Genomic DNA, 16,205 nt, shown 5'->3' with positions numbered 1-16,205 from the left:
GAGCTCCAGAGAATCTTTCTTTGGCCACTGTTAATAAAACAACGGGCCAGAAATAGCAGCGCGCGCGGTGACCTCATTGGTCACTGGTGATGACGCCACTGCCCGGGCGGCACTAGGACCCAGCAGCAGGAGGGCTGCTGCCCCCTGCCCACAGCTCTCTCTCCCTGCCCGCTGATGGTCTGTGGACGTGCGGGCAGAAACGCGGCTCCGGTGATGAAGCTGGATGAGGGACGGTCACAGATCTCGTCTGCATCACCCGGTAAGAGAATCTACCGTTTTTTTTCACTGCGTCACGACTCATTACATTCAATCTCTCCGCTTATAGACAAATGCAAGTCAATATGATAATAATAATAATAATAATAACAATAACTTTTATTTATATAGTAGCGCCTTTCAAGAAACCCAAGGACACTTTACAGAACGACTGTGGCTAAGCTAAAGGAGGTTGTAGGCTGTGGTAAACAGGTGGTGTTTCGGGAGTCATTTAAAAAAAATGTCCAGGGATGTAGCATTTCGGATATCGGCAAGGGTCCAGAGGGATGGGGCTGCGGGGCTGGTGGGAGTGGAGCAGGAACGAGTCTGTCACTCAACAACCACAGGGAGTGACCCATGAATGTTATAATAGTCACTTTATATAGCCTATCAGGGACCCGTGACGGTCCGTGTGACGTTTATCAGTTCAATTTTCTAAGCACAAACGGACATTTTTTTCACCTTGACAAATTAAAAAATTTGATCTTTAACCTTTTTTATTTTTTTTTTATTTTTTCTGTTTTTTATTCAGAGGATCAGAAATTGAGAAAATTACAAAATTGCGTCTGAGCTCCAGTTCTTCAATACTGCAATGGTATTCTCTCCCTCTACTTTGCGGAATATGCAGGTCATTAACTGCATATGGGCCAAAAAAAAAAAAAAAAAACCTGAAAGATTTTGGGGTCAGAGGTGCTTGCAACTGATGGTTTCGGAAGAGCGTGTGTGTGTGTGGAGCGTGGAAGGCGGAACGAGGGAGAGAATACCATTGCAGGCCTATTGAATAATTGGAGGTCAGATCGGTCATTGTAATGCTTATCAGTTCATCGTGCATCACACGTAGTAAACATTGTGGTTTTCTACAATTTTAAGCACTTTTGTCGTTGTTGTAACCAAATGAAGAAGTCGTACACATAGCGCTGTATACTGATACCTATAGGCATGTCGCTACAGTCTTATTAGGAGTTAAATACCGCCTCATTAGTTATTTTGTAGCTTGTGCAGCTGAAATTGGCTAGAGACGCTCGGTTGCTATATGACAACAACGGCTTTAAGCCGAGTCTTGAGCAGAAAGCAGAGCAGTAGCCTAACGTTAACGTTAATCAAAACGTAATTTTCATGTGTAATATGTCAATAACTGGGTGAATAGAATCCTAAATGTTACTAAAAATGTTACAAAAATCCATCTTTTCTCCGAGTCGTAGTATTGTGTGACAAAAAGAACGCAACAACCCGCAGGTTATTTGTTTTTTCGACACGGATGTGACGTCACACTCGAGCTACTAGTCGCGATTACAAGACAAAAAGAACGCACCACAAGTCACGATTGGCTGGTTTAGTCTTAAAATTTAAAAGCCTTTTTATTTTGAAATGTCAAAAGGCCTAGCCCTAATTCTCAGAGTAATTTACAAGCAGTTTTCATTGGACAAACATTTTCATTGGAAGGGCATGGTGGCACTAATTAGTTGTGTAAAGGAAACTGAAGTACTGAGTATAATGATTGATAATTTAATACTTAATACATTAATAATAGGCTAGTTCTTTGATAATTTTTAGGGCATTTTAGGCCTTTGTTATAGAGGACAGCTGAAGATGTGAAAGGGGAGAGAGAGGGAATGAACGCTGTGACCGGCAGCTGTGAACTGATCTGCAATGAGACCCTATAGCGCAAATGCGCACCATCACTAACAGTGGTTCTTTTTGCCACTGACAGGCTCAGATTGTTAGTATACGTGTCTGACTACACTGACTAAACTCAACTAGCAACTGATTTTGGTCAGGTCCATCCAGGTGTTTGAATGTATCTGTTCTAAGGAGCTTCCATGGAAGGGTCAGTTTTAAGGTGACACTTTACCGCAGGAATAGATTGGAATGTGGGAATCTATTAGAAGAATCTTCCAGAAAAGGAGTAGTTTGAAGGTAACTTCGTTCCACTAATAGATGGACTGTGTGAGAAAAAAAAAAAAAAAAAAGAGTATAAAAAGGATCCACCCTTGTGCAGACACTTTGTATGCTCAACGGTTGTCCCACTGTGATGCGAGGCATTGTTCACTGTTTGAATAAAAGCTGCATTTAATCTGAAATCACCGAACTCGTCTCCAGACGAGACGGAAGTCTCCAGTTATCACAAGATAACAGCAACGGCCTCTGAAACGACCGACCTCTCACGGAGCGCCGTAGCCGAGTCACATGACCAGCCGGCAGTCGCCTATAATTTCATACATCTTCTTACGACATCTTACGAACCCGTTCATGGAACTTATAGTCTACCTTATCAACCTAGAAAAAGTAGGCTACATATAAGTAGCTTGAGGGTACATCACCAGCAGTTCTACCTTAGAGAATATAAATGGACCTCAACCTTTGTTTTCTGACGGTGTAGAGTACAGTGGGAATATCAGAGCTTTTTCATTTAAAGGAGAATTTAACGTTTGAGGACATATACAGGCCAAAATTGACTTTTGGTCATAGCGCCCCCTGCTGGCAACAGGTCATCCGCCTTATATGACAAACATCATCCGATTTACATGAAACTTATAATGTGTGGTCTACATGTGATACTCAGCCGCCCCCTTTGCTTTAACCATGCCCACGTACCCAGACCACGCCCCCCTTTCATAACTGGTGACCCATTTAAGGTAGAGTCTTGTGTATCTTTGAGGTATCATTGAACTCAGCAGAGAGTTCCTTCTTGAACTCAAAAAACCTGTTGATATCCGAGTCTTTGATAATGTTTAAAAGTAGCTGTGTTTCTCCTTCTTATCGGGTCCGCACCCCTGCAAACTGTCGGCTGGTTGGTTTGTGTGCAGTAACCATAGCAACGCCGTAAACAGGCGAGAGGCCGTAAACTGTCACAAACTGCAGTAAAAACCCCTGATTGAGTCTCAATGTGGGAGGACATTGGATGACTTTGGGTCACTACTGTCTGCTTTTACACAATCAGAGAGTGTGTAGTTGTTTGCAGATAAGCAAAGCCACATCCATCACTTATATTGTTGGCAAAGAGTGTAGCATCAAGACTTCATCTGATATCCAAGGAGACTCAGAGGACGATATTTATGAAAGCAGATATTACAGGATTGTTTTTCCATAGCTGTGTATGAAATAATGCAGCATCTTGCCCCGGGGACTGACCGGTTACGTCACAGTCAGTGTGAGGCTTGAAATGATCATGTTACCTGGAGACACTGGATTTCTGGCTGTTTTGGCGTGAGTGGAAAAAACCCACACAACTCATTTCTTCAGCTCTTCCTTCAAGAGGTTATAAATAAACTGATGGAGCCCCTGGCCATTTCCTCACTGTCCAAACAGCAGATGGGTGTCTCTGCTAGGGATGGGCATCGTGGGCATTTGAACAATTCTGATTCCAATTCCTATTCTTCCTTTCGATTCCGGTTCTTATCGATTCTTTAAGGGGTGGAGTTGAAACGGGTCACATGCTTATTTCAGAAATAAGAGGAATGTTTTTTATTTTGATTCAATGATGGTTTGCGCATGTTAAATTTGATCGGATTTGAAAATCAAATCCTCCAAACGATTCCAATAAAGCAACGTTTCGGGTGCCTGGGTAGCTCACTTGGTAGAGCAGGCTCCCATATATAGAGGTTTCCTCCTCAACGCAGCAGCCGCAGGTTTGACTCCGCCCTGTGGCCCCTTTCATGTTTTCAGCTGTCCTAAATAAATAAAGGCCTAAAATGCCCCCAAAAAAAAGAAAAAAGAAAAGAAACGATGCCACAGGAATGGTAATTTTTGAAACGATTCCAAGTAGGAATCGGTTCTCGATGCCCAATCCTAGTCTCCACTACTTTTCTTTGTAGAAAACCAGAGAGAGAAGTGTCTCCTAGGACTGCGTGTGGAAGATGTTCTTGGCCCCAGGTGCTAAATTGTGGTTGTGATGGTAGAAGCATTGTCTGGCTCCAGAGTCCCACTGGAACTATGAGTCACCCAGTGCTGGCCCATTACTAAGAATAATAGGGTGCAGTGTAATTCACACTTGCTGTTCTGGTTACTGCTGGCTTGTAAATACTGGAGGCAATGAGAGAAAATGTTAGAATCAGTACGGAGGTTCAACTGCTACAGACGGAGTGTTCAAATTAAATCGAATCGGTAAATTTGATCTATTTCATGCCTTCAATTGTTAAAAGTTTTTAATTGGTTGATAGTTTTGTTTATGGAGATTGATTAAAAAGAGTTAGGTTTACAGTTCAGTCCTTAAGTAGTAGAACAATGCTCTGTACTCCAGCACATTTGCAGATTTAAAAAAGAAAACACAATAACTATAAGATTAAAGTTCTGACTTTCAGCTTTAATTCAACGGTTTTACACAATCACATTACATGAACAGTGTTTTTATTTTTTTACTTTTTATTCATAGTCTGCTTTTTTTAAGAGAGCAAAATTCATTGGCAAAAATTTCAATAAGCTTAAATAAAGTCAATGTCAATTTTATTTGTATAGCACCTTAAAACACATTAAACATTAAACACATTAAAGACACACATTTAAAAGAAAGCATGAATAGAAATAGGAATACACAACTAGACATTCATCATAGACAAACAAGACAAAGACGTAAAAGTGCGACCATACAAATTCTCTTTCTCTCTCACACACACACACACACACACACACACACACACACACACACACACACACACACACACACACACACACACACACACACACACACACACACACACACACACACACACACACACACACACACGTCTCAGACTTAGTCAGCCAAGAACAACAGCTGTTTAGCCTTAAAAACTCCTTGGTTGCCTTATATCCATCCATCCATCTTCGTCCGCTTATCTGGTGTCGGGTCGCGGGGGGAGCAGCTCCAGCAGGGGACACCAAACTTCCCTTTCCCGAGCCACATTAACCAGCTCTGACTGGGGGATCCCGAGGCGTTCCCAGGCCAGGTTGGAGATATAGTCCCTCCACCTAGTCCTGGGTCTTCCCCGAGGCCTCCTCCCAGCTGGACGTGCCTGGAACACCTCCCTAGGGAGGCGCCCAGGGGTCATCCTTACCAGATGCCCGAACCACCTCAGCTGGCTCCTTTTGACGTAAAGGAGCAGCGGCTCTACTCCGAGCTCCTCACGGATGACTGAGCTTCTCACCCTATCTCTTAGGGAGACGCCAGCCTACCTCCTGAGGAAACCCATTTCAGCCGCTTGTACCCTGGATCTCGTTCTTTCGGTCGTGACCCAGCCTTCATGACCATAGGTGAGGGTAGGAACGAAAACTGACCGGTAGATCGAGAGCTTTGCCTTCTGGTTCAGCTCTCTTTTCGTCACAACGGTGCGATAAATTGAATGTAATACCGCACCCGCTGCGCCGATTCTCCGACCAATCTACCGCTCCATTGTCCCCTCACTCGCGAACAAGACCCCCAAGGTATTTGAACTCCTTCACTTGGGGTAAGGACTCATTCCCTACCTGGAGTAGGCACTCCATCGGTTTCCTGCTGAGAACCATGGCCTCAGATTTAGAGGTGCTGATCCTCATCCCAGCCGCTTCACACTCGGCTGCGAACCGATCCAGTGAGTGCTGAAGGTCACAGGCCGATGATGCCATCAGGACCACGTCATCTGCAAAGAGCAGCGATGAGATCCCCAGCCCACCGAACTGCAACCCCTCCCCACCCCGACTACGCCTTGATATCCTGTCCATAAATATTACAAACAGGATTGGTGACAAAGCGCAGCCCTGGCGGAGGCCAACCCTCACCTGAAACGAGTCTGACTTACTGCCGAGAACCCGGACACAGCTCTCACTTTGGTCGTGCAGAGATTTGAGGGCTCTGAGAAGAGACCCCCTCACCCCATACTCCCGCAGCACCTCCCACAGATTCTCCAAATCCACGAAACACACGTAGACCGGATGGGCATACTCCCAGGCTCCCTCCAGGATCCTTGCGAGAGTGAAGATCTGGTCCATTGTTCCACGACCAGGACGGAATCCACATTGTTCTTCTTCAATCTGAGGTTCGACTATCGGCCGAACCCTCCTTTCCAGCACCTTGGAGTAGACTTTACCAGGGAGGCTGGGAAGTGTGATACCCCTGTAATTGGCACACACCCTCTGGTTCCCCTTTTTGAAAAGGGGAACCACCACCCCGGTCTGCCACTCCTTTGGCACTGTCCCAGACTTCCACGCAATGTTGAAGAGGCGTGTCAACCAAGACAGCCCCTCCACACCCAGAGCTTTGAGCATTTCTGGACGGATCTCACCAATCCCAGGGGCTTTGCCACTGTGGAGTTGTTTGACTACATCAGTGACTTCCACCAGGGAAATTGACAACAATCCCCCATCATCCTCCAGCTCTGCCTCTAACATAGAGGGCGTATTAGTCGGATTCAGGAGTTCCTCAAAGTGCTCCTTCCACCGCCCTATTACCTCTTCAGTTGAGGTCAACAGTGTCCCATCCTTACTGTACACAGGTGGAGAAAGAATGGTTTTTGAACCATTCTTTGTCTGGCCCCTCACCTGAGACCACTTTGCCTTGGGAGACCCTACCAGGAGCACAAAGCTCCAGACAACACAGCCCTCAGGTTCATAGGGACACACAAACCTCTCCACCACGATAAGGTGATGGTTCCCAGAGAGGTTGCCTTATATATCTAGTATAATTCTTCAGCTGCATTGTCCTAACATTAAAATACTACAAAAATAAAATAAAAGAGTTTTGGTTTTATGGATGTCCCTTATTATACTTCACTTCCATACTAACTTATAGCTCTACTCTGCAGTATAATAACACTGCTGTTATTTCCATGCCTTGCATGGACGAGCGGGTGACGATGCTAACTTCTTGCCTGGGACATGTTAGCATTAGCCTCAGTCTTGTAGCATAAATAGTACAGTCTCATTAAGTACACATATAAGATCCCTTTTATGGGGTTCTTGTTTTAAAACAAGTCCACTTCAAATATGTCAAATTCAGCTGAAGGCAACGTGTTTAACCAACTCACAGAGCTCATTTTAGCTTAATCAGCTAGCTAGCTAAACCTGATAAAATCTGTGAGGACAGTTGTTATTTCAGTCACCGGAAAGCTGCTTATTAAAAAAACAAAAAGTTGTCTAAGTATTTTGATGGTAAATCTGCTACCGTTATTGTAAACTACATAGTTTATGTTCTGCTAGAACGGAAAGCTTGACAGCCATAGCAACAGTAGCATCTAGGGCTGCACGATAAGAGGAAAATATGCGATAACGTTGTTGAATATTGCGATAAATAACAGATATTAAAGTGTACTCCGTTCTGCTGCTTTTAGTATTCTTCTAAAATATAACAAACTGATTGTTGAATTTAAAAGAAATGAAAGGAAATCATTTCCAACATTCTTTTATTGAACAAATTTAACAATTGAGTTAAATATAAAATGGACCTCTAAAAAAAGATGACAGTTACATTTTGAAGTGCTGTTTTCTGCTGATACTTTCTTTCAACTAAATTTGCGATGTGTCCCAGCATTTCGTGATGTGTTTATTGCTCCCCCAGCACTGCAGCACTGAAACAATTATTTATATCTGAAATAAAGGGACACACTTTGTCTGATGTTTAGATGACAGAAATACTAATGTTGCTCCTTGAACTGCTTTCACATTCTGGTTCTTTGTTATAGTTTCTTGTTGGGTGTCGGTCCAATCAGCGCTGATGCACATCATGTGTGACTGTGAAGATTTCTGAGGGGAGCACGTCAGATCCTGTGTGAGTCTCTACAACCCACTGTTAGCATTCACTTCTCTGAATCCCTACCATAGACTGTAAAAATCTGTGCATCTGTGCTGAATCATGTTTTTCGGATATTGTATAATCTACACATTTGCAGCTTTAAGGGCATACAAAGGCAAGTGGAGCTAAAGCTTTAAGAGTGTCTGGCAATTCCAGTTAATGATAATTGTATCACAATTCATCTAAAAAATGGTATTGCTAAATAGTAATGTTAAATGCTGCACATGTCCGCTTTGGCAAAATGTGTTCTCTCTCGGAGCGGTCTAATCATGTTGCAGAACTAAATTAGATGCACTTAAAGAGAAACTCTATCTAACCGCTTGTTGTCATTTTCATTTTTCTTTCAGCATTTCTGTCTGCCATCAACACACAGCCCTAGAGCACCATGGGAGGCGTGGCGGTGGACGTGGACGCAGGCGGGGTGAAGGCTCCCGATGGCGGGTGGGGCTGGGCGGTGCTCGCCGGCTGTTTTGTCATCACAGGTTTCTCGTACGCTTTCCCTAAAGCGATCAGTGTCTTTTTCAAAGAGCTGATCAGGGAGTTTGGGGTGGGATACAGCGACACTGCCTGGATCTCCTCCATCCTGCTGGCCATGCTCTACGGCACAGGTAGGCTGCTGCGTGTACTGTACATACAGCACAATACACATACAAGTGGACACAACTAACTGTTGAATTGTTTCATGCACCCCTGCACTAAACGCTCCCAAACTACAATAAAGTGCTGTTTTTGTTCACAGCCTGTATCTTTAAGTCTTTATATTTGTCACGTGCACAACAATTACAGTGGAGCAGTCGTTGGCAATTCAATTCTTATTCTCAGGAAAAACACAGTAAAAATAAGAATCCTAGACATAGACATAAAATACAAAATATTACGGAAGTAAAATATAGCATAAAATAGCAAACGGTGGTAAAAGAAAATACTGTACTGTGTTCAGCTAATAAAGGTAATAGAAGTCGTGTAAAAGTGTGTAGTGTGCTGTGAGTAAAGTGTCACAGTGAACAGAGTTCAGCAGTCTCGTGGTCTGTGGGATGAAGCTGTCCCTGAGCCTGGTGGTGCGGGACCGGATGCTGCGGTGCTGTCTGCCGGATGGCAGCAGGCAGAAGAGTTTGTGGCAGGGGGGTCTCTGGTAATCCTGTCGGCCTTCTTCCTGCACCGCTGGGTGTGGAGGACAGCTCTGTCTCTCTGGTGATGTGCTGGGCAGTTTTCACCACCCTCTGTAGAATCTTACAGTTGAAGGCAGTGCAAGGCAGCAACGCAGCCGGTCAGCATAAGCCGCTTTCCGACCGGAGGGATTTTTGCAGTTCCTAGAACATAAAATTCCTAGAACCCTTTTTTTTTTCTTGCGTTCCGACTGGACCAATTTGGGGATTTTGAAGTTCCTCTGGCCTCAGTTCCTGTAACTCTTTCAGCTCCTACTTCAGGGCAGGGTCTTTTCGCTGTTCCCTTTTCAGCATGGGGACCTAGGTCAACGAGGGTCGGGTTTCCGGTACTTGACAGACCAACAACGGGACAATTTTTAACAGTTTTCGCCATCTTCTTCGGGAGACTTGTTTAAATTATGACAAATATGCTATATACATTAGATTTAGTATTTAGTTCAATACTTTTGGTGTATTTGTTTTCTGATTTTAATTCTATAAAAACCGTTGCTGTGCTTGCATCACTCCCTTACCCCTCCTACCAGTCCCTATGGCCACTTGGCCAGTGCGAATGCAAATGGGAAAAAACAGTTTTGGGGGAGAGTAGTTAGTAGATCTGCTTAGAAGTGGACTTTTCCTCTAACTACGTTCCTGTAACTACTTGGTCGGAAAGCGGCTATAGTGTCAGTGGTGCACCAGTAGAAGTTACAGAGTATCCTGGAGTCCATGTTAAACCTCCTTGGCCTGCAGAGAAATAAGAGCCTGAACCTCAACCTGTTGACTCTCTACAACAGCACCTGAAGCTGTTGACTCTCTCCACACAGGAACCTGAAGCTGTTGACTCTCTCCACAGAGGAACCTGAAGCTGTTGACTCTCTCCACACAGGAACCTGAAGCTGTTGACTCTCTCCACACAGGAACCTGAAGCTGTTGACTCTTTCTCTCTCCACAGAGCGCACGGGGTGCATGCTGCAAAAATACTATGTAGAAAATGTAGTGTGCAGTTACTTTATGTACTACAATTACAGTACTTCTGTGGACTTTCCACTGACTGTATAAATTCACTTTCCACTTTTACAAGCGTGAGGACTACCCAAACAGCAAATCAAAATAGAGTTGATCAAATAAGCGGATTTTCCAAAATGGCTATTGGACTATTCCTTAAATCAAATTTGTGAGCATTCAGCTCAGTCATTCCACTTGTGTATAAAGGTTATTATGATAGTATATATTTATAAATATTGTATTATGTACATTATATGATTGAACTAAATACTATTCATTGTATAAAAAACAGGAAGTAAGTGACAAAAAACTTCTTAACAAAATCTAAAAATGTACAGTAAATATAAATAAATGGTCAGTAGCTTAAAATACTTCAAAACATAGTTTAATGTAAATGTTGTCTTTGCATGGACTGTCCTTTTGCTGTCCCTTATTCTCACTGCATTTTTCAAAGGAAATGTCAACATACTAAAAGGAACACTCTGAATTTTTGGGAAATATACTCGCTTGCGTTACCCAGTGAGACGAAAAAATCGATATCAACTTCATCACCCCAGCTTTCAAACTCTCCAAAGCTGTCTTATTTACACGCTGTATCTCACACTAATAGAAGAACTAGACCACACAGACACACACACACACACAGCCTGACTGAGTGTGTCACACTTTATCCAGGTCCTCTGTGCAGTGTGATGGTGAACCGCTTTGGCTGTCGCCCAGTGATGATGGTGGGTGGCCTCTTTGCATCTCTGGGAATGATCCTGGCCTCCTTCTCCACCAGCATTATCCACATCTACCTCTGTATAGGGGTCATTACAGGTCAGACTGAAAGTTTGTATTCTAACATCTGACTTCTAACCAAGATAAATCAACACACCTACCTTAGGCTCACATCCATCCCTGCAAACTGACATTAATATACACAGTAGTTTAGTATGTGACACATACAGTATATGAGGATACAGTCTTTTAAAGCCTCTCAGATGAATTTGAGATTACCCTTTAAAAGTATTAATCAGTGCTTCACACTGGTGTATATAAACACATTAGAGGCAGACAGACCTCTTCAACTTGGACAATGGACCCATTGGTGTTAAGCTTGATTTATACTTCTGCGTAAAATCTACGCCGTGGCTGCGTACGTAGGTACGTGGAGACACAACTCTACGCCGGACCCTACACCGTATCCTGACGTGCATCTCTCGAAAAATGTAACTACATGTCGACTTGCGTCGCTCGGCCGTGGCTTGGTAGGTTAACTTTTCCTGCTACAGATGTCCCACCGTGGTCAGAAAGCACAGGGGAGACACTTTGTTTCTCTCGCTATGACTCTAGAGTCGGTACTCGCTCCGAAGCTAATCGCCGTCACTCTCTCACTTTCTCCCTCGCTCTATCACACACTCCCCACACACACAGACACACATGCCGGCTGGACGCACACACCAACGCACAAGTATAAACTTCAGGCCACTTACGTAGGCTACGGCGAGAGCTCTGCGTGGAGCTTCCGCAGAACCATAAATCAAGCTTAAGATGGTTAACTGTAGGGCTGGGTATCGCCAATAATTTCCCGAATCGATTTGATTCTGGTGCCGATTCGATTACATTTCTTATTTGTTTTGATGTCAATTATGTTAGGAACATTTCAGTTACAGTACCAATTTTGCTTGGATACGAAAGAGATCGTCAGAGAACTTATACTGTAAATTGTGCAAGCGAGAAGCAACTCTCAAATATTTTTTATAATGCACTTGTTTATATTACAGTGACCCCCCCAAAACGTTTGCGGAAAAGGCATATGTTAAAAAATCGACTTCAGGATTTTATTAAGCAATATCAAATCACTCAAAAAAAGATCCATTTTAATTGGAGAATCGATTATTTTCCCCAGCCCTCCTATGTTTTAAAGGTCCCATGACATGGTGCTCTTTGGATGCTTTTATATAGGCCTTAGTGGTCCCCTAATACTGTATCTGAAGTCTCTTTTATAGAGACCTTAGTGGTCCCCTAATACTGTATCTGAAGTCTCTTTTATATAGGCCTTAGTGGTCCCCTAATACTGTATCTGAAGTCTCTTTTATATAGGCCTTAGTGGTCCCCTAATACTGTATCTGAAGTCTCTTTTATATAGGCCTTAGTGGTCCCCTAATACTGTATCTTAAGTCTCTTTTATATAGGCCTTAGTGGTCCCCTAATACTGTATCTGAAGTGTCTTTTATATAGGCCTTAGTGGTCCCCTAATACTGTATCTGAAGTCTCTTTTATATAGGCCTTAGTGGTCCCCTAATACTGTATCTGAAGTCTCTTTTATATAGACCTTAGTGGTCCCCTAATACTGTATCTGAAGTCTCTTTTATATATGCCTTAGTGGTCCCCTAATCCTGTATCTGAAGTCTCTTTTATATAGGCCTTAGTGGTCCCCTAATACTGTATCTGAAGTCTCTTTTATATAGGCCTTAGTGGTCCCCTAATACTGTATCTGAAGTCTCTTTTATATATGCCTTAGTGGTCCCCTAATCCTGTATCTGAAGTCTCTTTTATATAGACCTTAGTGGTCCCCTAATACTGTATCTAAAGTCTCTTTTATATAGACCTTAGTGGTCCCCTAATACTGTATCTAAAGTCTCTTTTATATAGGCCTTAGTGGTCCCCTAATACTGTATCTGAAGTCTCTTTTATATAGGCCTTAGTGGTCCCCTAATACTGTATCTGAAGTCTCTTATATAGACCTTAGTGGTCCCCTAATACTGTATCTGAAGTCTCTTTTATATAGGCCTTAGTGGTCCCCTAATACTGTATCTGAAGTCTCTTTTATTTAGGCCTTAGTGGTCCCCTAATACTGTATCTGAAGTCTCTTATATAGACCTTAGTGGTCCCCTAATACTGTATCTAAAGTCTCTTTTATATAGGCCTTAGTGGTCCCCTAATACTGTATCTAAAGTCTCTTTTATATAGGCCTTAGTGGTCCCCTAATACTGTATCTGAAGTCTCTTATATAGACCTTAGTGGTCCCCTAATACTGTATCTGAAGTCTCTTTTATATAGACCTTAGTGGTCCCCTAATACTGTATCTAAAGTCTCTTTTATATAGGCCTTAGTGGTCCCTAATACTGTATCTGAAGTCTCTTTTATATAGACCTTAGTGGTCCCCTTATACTACTGTATCTGAAGTCTCTTTTATATAGACCTTAGTGGTCCCCTAATACTGTATCTGAAGTCTCTTTCTCCGAATTCAGCCTTGGTGCAGAATTACAGCCACTAGAGCCAGTCCCACAATGAGCTTTCCTTAGGATGTGCCATTTCTGTGTCTGTAGCTATTGAGGAGGAGAGAGGGGGGGCAAGGTGGAGGGTGGGGGTGTGGCCTTGACCAACTGCCACTTTGCTCGTTTGAAAGCCATGATGTCTCTCTCTCTCATGGGTGGGCTAAATTCTCTGCCTTTTCAAAGCAGAGAAAGGGGAGGTAACCTTTCCCCTTATGACCTCATAAGGAGAAGATTCCTGATTGGCCCATCTGAGCTTTCATTTTCTCAAAGGCAGAGCAGGATAGCCAGGGCTCGGTTTACACCTATCACCATTTCTAGCCATCAGGGGACCATAGGCAGGCTGGGGGAACTCATATTAATGCTAAAAAATCTGATAAAGTGAAATTTTCCTGCCATGGGACCTTTAAATAGGAAACAGACATATTAAGTTAAAGTACTAGATTAATATAGGAGTACAAGATATAAAACAAAAGTCATACATGTGTTTGAATAAAGAAAGTCAAAGAATATAAAAAGGCTTCTCTCTTTTGCTGCAGGTTTGGGCTTAGCCCTGAACTTCCAGCCATCTCTCATTATGCTCAACCGCTATTTCAGTGAGAAGCGTCCTCTGGCCAATGGGCTATCAGCCGCTGGAAGCCCTGTGGCCCTGTGCTGCCTCTCGCCCCTGGGCCAGCTCCTCCAGGACCACTACGGATGGAGGGGGGGCTTCCTCATCCTGGGTGGCATTCTACTCAACTGTTGTGTGTGCGGGGCGCTAATGAAGCCCCTGGTTGCCCCCAAGACTCTCAAGGCTAAGGACCTGGAAAAGGACAGCAAAGAAGAAACTGAGAAAAAGAAGAAGCCCAAAGCCAAACTGCTGGACTTCTCGGTGTTCAAAGACTGTGGGTTCGTCATCTACACCGTGTCGGCGTCCATCATGGTGCTGGGGCTGTTTGTGCCCCCGGTGTTTGTCGTGAGCTATGCTAAAGAGCTGGGGAACGAGGACACCAAATCAGCTCTGCTGCTCACTATCCTGGGCTTCATTGACATTTTTGCCCGGCCCACGTGTGGTGTGATTGCCGGACTGAAATGGGTGCGGCCTCGTTGCGTCTACCTCCTTAGCTTTGCTATGCTTTTCAACGGAATCACCGACCTGGTCGGGTCACAGGTAGGCCAATGGTTGCTTGTAATGGAACTGGAAAGATAAAGCTTAGACCGATGGTGTAAAACCTAAACATGTTTTGCTCTTCCTTAACAATGCATTCCGTATTTGTTCCCAGGCCAAGGACTACGTCTCGCTGGTGGTCTTCTGCATCTTCTTCGGCATCTCCTACGGCATGGTGGGTGCCCTGCAGTTTGAGGTTCTCATGGCAATAGTTGGTACTGAGAAGTTCTCCAGCGCCATCGGCCTGGTCCTGCTCATGGAGGCCATTGCCGTGCTGGTGGGGCCGCCCGGCGCAGGTATGTAAGCACAAAGACGAAAGTACAGTATTTATTGTAAAGGTTTTTACTGATATTCAAAGCGACCCCATATGAATGGGCAGCACCTCGCCGGAAAAAAAAGGAAAACGGAAGCACCCTTTTGGAGCCAGATGTTGTAACACATTCTCACTCCCAAAAAAGCTCTCGGCGTCACTTTTTGACGCTCTGGGTCGGGACTATTGGTGTCACTGTTTGACGTCATATTTAGACGAGCTTGGTCGGGACTCTTTGCGTCACTTTTTTCGGGACATTACTTAACTGACATGTGGCACGAGAATGGGACAGTTAGATATAGAAAAAGATCGTGGGTGGGGGTTACAAAATGTATGTTTCAGTGACACGCAGGACAAGAACGGGACACGAAACCCTGGTCGCTATATAACAAGTTATTATTATTATTAATATTATTACTGTAATTACTGCAAGCTGTATGATGTTTCGGACAGAAGGAGTTTCTAAATGTGTATGTAAACTAGCATTATCTCTGTGTGGTTTTCATCTGTTTCCCCGTATCTCTGTCAGGCCGGCTTCTTGATGCCACCAAGAACTACATGTGGGTCTTCCTGCTGGCAGGAAGCGAGGTGGTCCTCTCAGCTGTGGTTCTGGCTACTTGTAACTTCCTGTTTATCAGCAACAAGTCCTCAGCATCAGCAGACAAGCTTGACAACATCCAAGTGACAGACAATGCCAATACAGAATTGTGCAGCAAACCTGCAGAGATGAATGACGAAGAGGAGAAGGGAGAAAGAGAGGAGCTAGAGAAGGAGACAAAGAAGGAGGTAATAAAGGAGTTAAAGGACGAGGAGGAGACAGACAAAAAGAAAGTAGCGGAGGTCAGGCCAGAAAGTGTAACAGTGGACTCACAGGAGAAGGAAAGGTTGTTAAAAGAGCCACAACAAAATGGTGACATGGCCACCAATCCTGAAACATGCCTGTGAGCAGCATGGGCGTACATTTCATCTAACAGTTGGGGGCAATAAACATAAAATTTCTCAAGAGCAATATTTGAAGGGGACACAATCAATACAGCTAAAATTGTACAGTTGTAGAGGATATGTGTAGTTTTGGAACTCCAGTAAGTAGGCTGGGAAGACTATTTAATTCACTTTAAACATCGGATGAAGGGATTCTTTTCTTTAATACAGATGACGCTGAACTGAGAACTGAGCCTCCAGATAACTAGCCAGCCGGCTCACTTTCTGTAACCAGTGAAAGCATGTAGGGTGGAATTGGCAAGTTAGCTAACCAACCATCCAACAAACTATTAAACAAGCTACCAAACAAGCTAGGTAACGTTATAATCGGCAACATAGAGGATCCATGGAAAATCAGCAT

The 16,205-nt window shown here is 43.7% G+C and overlaps 1 protein-coding gene across 1 annotated transcript; it reads left to right on the top strand.

Annotated features, from left to right (window-relative positions):
* The first annotated feature begins 79 nt into the window (after positions 1 to 79).
* si:ch211-234h8.7 (uncharacterized protein LOC561627 homolog) lies at positions 80 to 15,838 on the top strand. Its single transcript, XM_039825642.1, has 7 exons — positions 80 to 259; positions 7,887 to 7,972; positions 8,344 to 8,604; positions 10,822 to 10,965; positions 13,946 to 14,556; positions 14,669 to 14,849; positions 15,393 to 15,838. The coding sequence occupies exons 3-7, from the start codon at positions 8,382 to 8,384 to the stop codon at positions 15,806 to 15,808; spliced, it is 1,575 nt and encodes a 524-aa protein (XP_039681576.1). The 5' UTR covers positions 80 to 259; positions 7,887 to 7,972; positions 8,344 to 8,381; the 3' UTR covers positions 15,809 to 15,838.
* Positions 15,839 to 16,205: the final 367 nt, after the last annotated feature.

This window comes from Perca fluviatilis, chromosome 15, assembly GCF_010015445.1.
Source record: "Perca fluviatilis chromosome 15, GENO_Pfluv_1.0, whole genome shotgun sequence".
Lineage (NCBI taxonomy): Eukaryota > Metazoa > Chordata > Actinopteri > Perciformes > Percidae > Perca > Perca fluviatilis.
The sequence above is the reverse complement of the archived record's forward strand: the minus strand, read 5'-3'. Positions and strand labels throughout refer to the sequence as shown.

Coding starts and splice junctions, on each gene's coding strand:
- si:ch211-234h8.7 (XM_039825642.1), top strand. CDS start 8,382: ATGGGAGGCGTGGCGGTGGACGTGGACGCAGGCGGGGTGAAGGCTCCC. Junction 10,966..13,945: donor CTGTATAGGGGTCATTACAG/GTCAGACTGAAA, acceptor CTTTTGCTGCAG/GTTTGGGCTTAGCCCTGAAC. Junction 14,850..15,392: donor GGTGGGGCCGCCCGGCGCAG/GTATGTAAGCAC, acceptor TATCTCTGTCAG/GCCGGCTTCTTGATGCCACC.